The sequence below is a fragment of the Genypterus blacodes genome, unplaced genomic scaffold, assembly GCF_046128005.1.
Source record: "Genypterus blacodes isolate CSIRO-AG114 ecotype Tasmania unplaced genomic scaffold, CSIRO-AGI_Gbla_v1 ptg000033l_1, whole genome shotgun sequence".
In the NCBI taxonomy this organism is placed as follows: domain Eukaryota; kingdom Metazoa; phylum Chordata; class Actinopteri; order Ophidiiformes; family Ophidiidae; genus Genypterus; species Genypterus blacodes.
Window position 1 is genome coordinate 1,928,723 of NW_027466846.1, and position 8,632 is coordinate 1,937,354.

At 43.2% G+C, this 8,632-nt stretch overlaps 1 protein-coding gene across 1 annotated transcript; it reads right to left on the bottom strand.

The window, feature by feature from the left end:
- Window positions 1-2,699: 2,699 nt before the first annotated feature.
- Window positions 2,700-7,882, bottom strand: pgrmc2 (progesterone receptor membrane component 2). Its single transcript, XM_076146682.1, has 3 exons — window positions 7,485-7,882; window positions 5,706-5,861; window positions 2,700-4,339 (listed from the first exon to the last, which is right to left on the bottom strand). The coding sequence occupies exons 1-3, from the start codon at window positions 7,825-7,827 to the stop codon at window positions 4,242-4,244; spliced, it is 597 nt and encodes a 198-aa protein (XP_076002797.1). The 5' UTR covers window positions 7,828-7,882; the 3' UTR covers window positions 2,700-4,241.
- Between the last annotated feature and the right edge of the window lie 750 nt (window positions 7,883-8,632).

Consider the following 8,632-nt stretch of genomic DNA (forward strand, 5'->3'; position numbering starts at 1 on the left):
TTGGAAACTCAGCTGCAATTAATGATTGGGTGTCAGGGGCTGGAGGTCATTCTGGTCACCCGATACACACGTGAGCGATTTGTTGTTAAGGATGCTCTCGACCTCACACATTATTGTTCTGATAAAATCATCATTCCCAACTTGCTCTTTCAGTATGGAATGATGAATTCTTTGTGCTGTTTGGATTTGACTTTCCCAAACACTGCCATGGTGCCAAGTGGCCAAGCTGTTGAATAGCCACTTGATTCTCTTTAGTTGCAGGGCTCATTCATATCGGTTGTTGAACAGCCGTTCTCAATTTCTTTTCAGAGGACACAAAGTTTGTGCTGTTGTCAGAACGCATGATGGCAACCTTTCCTCTTCAGCATATAAAGCAGCGCATGGTGTTGATGCAGGAGTCGGTGTCAAGACTGTCGGTGTCTTTGATGTGCACAGATCGGCACATTGTAACTGCACATTACACTGTATCGTTTGACTGTGCTCCACCGTCAAATATGCTTTAATCAAATGGCCCAAAGTACTCGACGCCAGTATTTGTGAAGGGGGGATGTGCACAGATCGGAGAGTGAGACAACTGCACATTACACTGTATCGTTTGACTGTTTGTGGTTCTGGCACAGTTGCTCCCCCTATCCTTTCTAGCATTTAGCTAATTATTCTTAATGTATTGTGTGTTTTAATTTAACTTCTTTCAAGACTCATCCCTCCCAGATGCACCACTGAACGCCACAGGAAATCCTTCCTTTATCTGGCCATCAGACTGTACAACAGATCTACCTTGGGTCGGGGGATGGACAGTGGAGACATGGGGATCTGAGGTCTATGCCCCCCTTTCAGCCCCCAATCTATCATTGCACAATCACTTTTACAGAATGTACTTTTGCACAATACGTAGCTGTATATCATATATACCATACGTGTCTGCTGTATACATTGTATAAACTGTAAATATTCTTATTCCATGACCATAGCCAGTTGCACATTCTGCACTTTGTACCTCTTAATGTGTGTACTTGAACCCCTTATCATATCTGCTCTTCTGTATTCTTGCATGTATTCTTGCATGTTTGTTTTTGCACTAGATGTGAATGTTTCAATCTCCTACTGTACTGCATTTCCCTCGGGATAAATCAAGTTTGATCTTATCTTAACAGGCGAGCATTGGGTAGGTTCCTCATCTTCTGCTCCCCGACCTTTCTGCAAATCTTGCAGAGCTTAGCTCTGAACGTTTTCCTGGCATTGGAGTGCTTCGATATTTGATATGCACTGCAAACTCATTATGCACCGTCACCACCTGGAACCTCACAAGGTTTTGACAAAGGGGAAAATTATGTTAACACATCACCAACGGATGCAGGACTTGATCAAGCAATCTGCAACACTACAACATTTCATTGCACTTCTAGGGAAACCTCCTCTACACTAGGGGGCGACAAGGCTGTGGTGCACTGGAGCCGCCAGGGAGAGCTGGAGAGAGAACTGCATGGTGTTGAAGGAGCATAACTCAGAGAGTAGAGGTCAAGTGTATAGATGCCTCACTTGTGTTTAAAATACCACACAATGTGAACCAGCAGTTTTAGTGAACAATTTAAGATTAGATGCACAGCTGCTGTCTCAGACCAGGAGTCACTTACAGACATGCAACTCACGTTTTAAGTTACAACAAACGAACATCAATGATAACTACCTTATAGAATACAGGTGCATGCAATGTGTCTGGAGCAACTATACAGACAAATGTATGTGCATGAAGGAAAACGTATGGACAGTACATGGAGAAATAAGAGAACAAAATCAACAATTAATACGCATAATTGTACCTGGACTGGTGCAAGTAGTATAAATAAATATAAATGCCAACAGAAGCAACAACTGTAGCGAATCATAACAAATCTTTTCTCAGTGAAGGATCCTCGAGTATCGCTGCTGTTTCATGCCCATCTATTTTGGTATTTTAGGAGGTGGAAATTGAGCCGTTCTGTGAAAGCTATGAATCACTGTTATCTGTCCTCTGAAAAGTGCAAAGGTCTAAATGAAACTTTCCCTTTAGGAAAGGGGGAACCTTTGTAGTACTGGTCTTACTAGGTATGACAGTAGCTTCCCTAGATTAACTCAGATGTTTAAATCACTCCATTTACAATATGGGTGCAGATACTCTTGATACCCTGATAATGACAAGAACATAATTGATGTTATATGTGCTCTGGAAAGAATCAGTGATGCTTATTACCTCTCTAGCATTGCCGGTTTTAGCGTCAGTAACTTGCTACATCAGAACATCCAATTACTTTTCTCCTATCATGATAATCCTTACAAGACGATTCAGTTGGAGGTAGATTCTTCATGACAATCCATCACGTGTTGGATTATCATTCAAACCCAGTTAATTCAAATTGTAAATTAAATCTTTTAAGGGATTTTTGGATGTACAGCTACAGTAAAGAGTGAGTAAGAAGTATGAATTGTTTAAAAAGTAACTATGGACATTTATGTTGGTGTTGTTTTGTTATTTTTCTGTCGTCACACACACCCAACATTTTACTGCCATCACCATCTGTATGTCTGTATGAATACATTATTATTGTCAACACTGCCGAGGGAAAAAATGTCTTTATTGAACATGTTAATGGATGATAAAACATTTGCCCGGTACTGATAAAATCATACCGACTCCAAAAACAAATAAAACTGCAGACATCTTCAATTATTAACCAAATCAATTTATTATGCATGAAGAAATCCCTTCCTGCCTCTGTCAAGCAGACACACACGCACACCCAACATTTAAATACATGACATGGTGGGAATTCAGCATAGCTCACTTTGTTGCACATGCTTTAATAAAATGATAGATATATTTACAGGATAACCAACGTCTCTGAAAAGTTCTGGAGAACAGCTCCCGGTCCCACCCTGCTGCACTTTGCAACACTCCTTTTTGGAAATTCACCCACGTTTAAAAATAAGTTTGGAACAGAAAGAAAGGAACAAACAATCCATGGGAGTTTTGGCCAGTAAGACATAGCAATATATATGGAGTTCTTCAACTACATAAATATGGCAGTAACACTGAGTTATTCATACGGTCTATTTACAAGGTTGTGAAGTGGGGAAATATTATAGTCTGTGCGTGGTCGACTGACAGAATGCATGCCTTCTTTAAAGTCTGGGGGACCGAGTCTACAAAACAAACGCCTCCGTACATCTCCTCTGTTAGACTGGTCAGGACTTATGTTGTATACAACAAACAAAATAAGGCACAATTAATACTTGGACCATTTTCGGGGGAATCTACAGACTTGCAGCTGGCTTGTGAGGCATGTAAACAATTGAGTCGATTGATTAGAAACTGCCTTATCACCTTCCCTTTGTATTCCCAATCACTGATTCAGCCTGTCTCAAATAGCTTTCGTATGGCAAGGACCTCTGACCCTCCCAAATATCCATACATCCTCCCTCCCTCAATGCTACTCGACAAATACAATCACATGGTGACAAACAAAGAGAACTAGTAGTGCTTACACTACAAACACAACCGGAAAAATGCAATGTCCGCCCAGTGCCTTTGGTTCGGCCACAGCACTGCCCTTCAACGTGGGGGGATCGAATATTGTATTTCTTGAACAAAAAAAAGCAGAAGTGATTGATTGATACGCTGTCCAAAGCTAAAGTGGTTTCAGCTGTGAATGATGTGACTAAACAGAAAATAAAGCAAAAAAAAAAATGTTTCCCCATCCCATCCGCTGATCATCTCTGACCGCTGTGTTTCACACTCCAGAGACCAACCTTCAGCCAGCGCTCGGCGACGGCCGCAGGGATCATCTGACAAACAAGCCGCGCCCCCACCCCGCCCCTGGAGAAACGACTAAAATATTTGATAGCTTTGTTTCCTTTACAAATACATCTAATGGCACAACCCCTCTCCTCCCCCAGACACGTTGCCGTCGTTAAAAAAGCCCCCTTAGAGGTTTTCGATCGCTTTCTGTTGGTGATAATCATCGCAGGATGAAGAGGGAGGGAGGACTGGGCGCGATTGACTGAGTCCAGCCCATCCAGAGCGGCCATGCCACCGTACAGATTCAGGAGGTGAAGAGCTGGGAGCTTGGTAAAGGAGTGGCAGGTAGATTGACGGGGCAGAGGAGGAAGAAGAGGAGGAGGAGGAGGAGGAGGTCTGGGGGGGGCAGGGGCAGTCTGTCGCAGCTGTTTGGGGCTCCTGGCTTTGGTCGGTGTGATGGAACCGCTCAGTCATGTTTCAGGTGGTCCTTGATGTCCTCCTCGTCCGTGTATTCAGACGGCTCATCTCCGGGCTTCAGCAGCCTCCCCACATAATCATATTTTTCTGAAAGCGAATGAGAGAGCCAGGCGTTAAAGGTGGGAATAACAAAAGGGGCACACACTGAGTGAAAACGGAATTCATTTGAATCACTGCAAAACAATATAATTACTATGGCAAAAGGACTGGAGAGTTTTTCCAAAGCTGACTTGGTGGAGTGTAAACTACTGAACAAACAGGACTGAAAGCCTGTGTTTAACAGATAAAGATGGCTTATTGACATTATCCTTAATAGATCTGAGACTAAATGACAACTTCATTGAATCACTCAACACAGTCATTGATGATGAAAACGAGTGTTCTTTGCAGCGTTAATAAAAGCCCCAGGGCAACTTTAATGCCTATGATTTCCGGCTTCTGAATGAGAAGCGACGACAAGTTGAAGCTGCAGTATTACCGGCATCTTTTACACGCTCATAACATGCAGAATGATGTGTATTTGTCTTAGATTTTGCCATGAAGAGCTGCAAGGAAGCACTCTATAGAGCCTACAGGGACAGACCACACTGACGGAGCCGCAAGTTTACTTAACTCAAACCTGCTTTTTTACAATTTTGAATTATTCACTGTACAAACACACCGTCGTGCAAAGCTGCCTAGTCCGGTTTTAATTGCGTGCACAGAGTGATATTTAAGTCAACAAATGAGATCAACGGCCACCTGGAAGAATGACACATGCTCCTATGGAATAAAAAACATTAAAAATAAAAGTTGCAATCAAAACAATAAAGCCACTACATTGCACAATGGTGCAATGGTGATCAGGACTGTAACCACAGCTCCAGGGTTCTACAGTACAAGAAAGGCACAGCAGCCAACTTGAGCCAGCTCAAATCGATCACATGTGGGAGGTTTGAGTGTTGTAGTTTGTGACGTAAAAACAAGAACAGAGCACATTTTGAACAACAGTCCTCAGCTTAAACTACGTGCTGCCGTTTTTCTTATGGCTCCACTCTCGTCACTTGCACGAAGACTTGTTTGGATCCGATTGGCTGACTGATGCAACCAGTCCGTGACGCTCTAGTCATGCACCTCGCTGGGTCAATAAGGTGGCATTGGAAACGCACCTCCTCTGGCTAAACAAGAAAAAATCTTAATTTCCTAACTTTACAGCTTTAAATATAACACTAATCACACAGTTTATCATATTGTCATACAAAGTCTGAGCAGTACCATTGTTGGAAACTAGAAGGTATAGAAAAAGAAAAGAAACAAGCATTCTTCCTTGTGTTTTGTTTTGGTGAGCGAGGGCCCTGAAGCATTCTGGGATAGATGCTGGCAGATGCATGAGTGAAATATGAGCTGAATCAATATCTTAGGGGCCTTTTATGAGATTAATTGTTATTTGCAGACCGAAAGAGAACCACCGTACCCATGAACTGCATCTCCCATTCTCTCACGCTCTCCATCTGAACAGCGTTGAGGTCCGACAGGTCGTCGTACTCGTCCCTCAGAGCATCTTTCTCCAGGCAGAAAGTTGCAAGGCCCCTCGAAGCGTCACGACCTGCAAATATACCATATGGACCATCTGGAGAAGAGCAAAAAGACAGGAAGTTACGGAAAAATCCCCACATTATTCTTCATCAGAGCACACACAGTTGAACAAAACACATGAAAGACGAGATCAAAATTTTAACAGTTAACAGGACAGGCAAATATTAAACTTTTAGAACTAATTTGTAAATTGGTTTAGCACTACTTCAATTAAGAACAACCGCCCTACATACATGCATACTGTTGCTAGCATGTCTTAGAAGACATTCATCCATTCCAGTCTCTTTTTGCATATCAGCACATACAGTAAGTACACGCATGTCTGAACCACATTTGCACCACATTTTATCAGCCTGGCTCTAGGCCAAGACACAAGTATTAGAACATTCCCAGTAGTTGATCTGGTTTCCCTTTAACTCTTCCTAATGAGCAACATCTGATCAGCATGTGAAAACACTGCAGGCCATCAGCTTTCCTACTGTCACTTGTGTAACCAATAAAAGAAAAAAGAAAAAAAATCCAATTCGCCGTTCAACGTGTCCTTAAAAAATCCAGGCACAGACACAAGCCTTATCACTTCACTGATTAGATCTACTCTTACCTCACACTGTCAACTAAGAGAACCATTTACAGACAAAACAGCTCTTTACCACTTCACAGCCCAACTAAAAGAGGGCTGAATGTTTATTGAACAAAATATCAAAACAAAACGCCTCACAAGCTTCTGCCTTCCCAGTCTTGTTTAGTTAACAGCGGTCAACTAACCCAAAGCTACACAGCTCATTCATTTCAGAGGCTTTACTTGACAAGTGATGGTAAAGTTTTAAAATATGACATCATCGGATTATTTCAGTGTTTCTAGTGTAATGCAGCCAGTTAAAATGACTCTAAAATTACTTGTCATAAGTAATTGGGGCTCTCGATTCGACCCTCGCCGGTGCTGCGGTGTCTGATAGCGGGACAGTGACACATGAGCTCGCCGGGAATGTGACTGAATAATTATAGTTTATCACACGGTTGTTGGGTCAGCCAGCGCTGAAAATGCAGATTAGCAGGCTGAAATGAATAAGCATCACGACTTTTACCTGCTGCAGGACGTGTAAATGCACTAAAATGTCATTTACTATCCCCGTGTTTACAAAAGCTCGAACACAAATGATGAAGACAATGAGTTTGCAGATACATACACGTGTCTTTAAACGTCTCTGACATGTCTGATTTAGTCCTGTCAATGTGTAAACAAGAGCCGGGTCCAAACCAGACAGCCAGACAGCGCAGTGTGTGTGAGTGATTGCGTGTATGTGTGTGTGCGAGCGCGTTCACGCCAACAAGGATAGAGCTAACGAGCTAAGATTAGCATACTAGCTTGTACATGCTGCACACCAGCTGAAAACCCGTAAACCGAAAACATTCACTGGTTTATCCTAACGTGACAACAAATTCTGGGCTTGCGTCAATGGCGAATTGAGTAGAGACCTTGAAACGCCGCGCCAGTGAGCTAACATCAGCCAGCATCCCCATTCAACAACACAAAGCCACAGAGGATGAGCTAAGCTAACCACAACGGTTTGCGCCCAAATGTTAGTTTAGGACAACTCACAGCACTTTGCGACCCTAACGGGGCTGTCCGCGTCATCTCTCCGCTACCCGTTCTCACCTTTTCCGTAAAACTTTTTGCCGCTGGTAACGTCGAAAACTTTCATGTTGACTGCCATCAGGATGCGTGGGTTCTCGAGCCCGTCGTACTCCCGCAGCTGCTCCAGACTAAAGTCCCGTCTCCTCATCTTGGGAAGCGCCGAGGCCTCGTCACCCTGGTCCGCATCAGAAACGAGCCGCCTGCCCCACCGCCGGTACACCGCCAGACAAACCGCCACCAACACAACCACAATACCGATATTCAGCAACATGCTGGCGAGGCCGAGCCCGTCCGACTCCTCCGCTGTCCCTTGCCCGTCGCCGATGTCAACTGGTCCGCTCGAACTGTCTCCATCGTCCGCCATACTGCTCAGTTAGCGCCTACCCACCCCTGGGCCGCTGATGCCTTCAGGGGCTGTCGGCAATGCCAATACCAATAGTTGAGCGCACCTTTACAGTCCCGATGGAATTAACTACAACTACACGGCAGACCTTCGGAAAATACTCTAGTACTCTAATACTTTCTCTGTGTATACGTACAAGACCCTGATGCACATAGGCGAATCCTCCTCGCACCATAATTATATGAAGCGTCCAAAGCTTGTTTTAAATTTTGATATATAATCATATCTTGATTCATGAAAACCAAAATTTATTTCTGTCAAAACCATGAAGCCTATGTCAGCTCAACTTGTAAAACTGCTGAATCGAGACTCAAACCAGGATCATATTTACATGGACCCCAAAAACTGTGACTCTGTTACAGATCTGCGCAATGGATAAAACAACTTAGGCTATGTTTAAGATGACTGATGTATATACGTCATGTTTTAGACTTTCGTCTCGATCAAGAAGCGTCATAGTTAGGTTGTAAGGACAATTCACAAGGCGTCCCTGAAGGCAGCAGAGACCCGCCCACTAGTGAGTTCAACTGAGCTTTTTGTCCATCTATCGTGATCCGTAGCATATCAGGCAGCCAACAAGTGTAACAAAACCAAATATTTCTCTGACGTTTGTATTCGATTTTCCCGTTTGTTTACCTTGTATTACAACAGTAGGTTCCATTCCATATTTTTCTACGCTTTCGTAGTTGTATTCGTTTTCATCCAGTATATCGCAGAAACGCCTCCTAACTATACTATTGCAGATTTTTAAAAACATATTTGTACA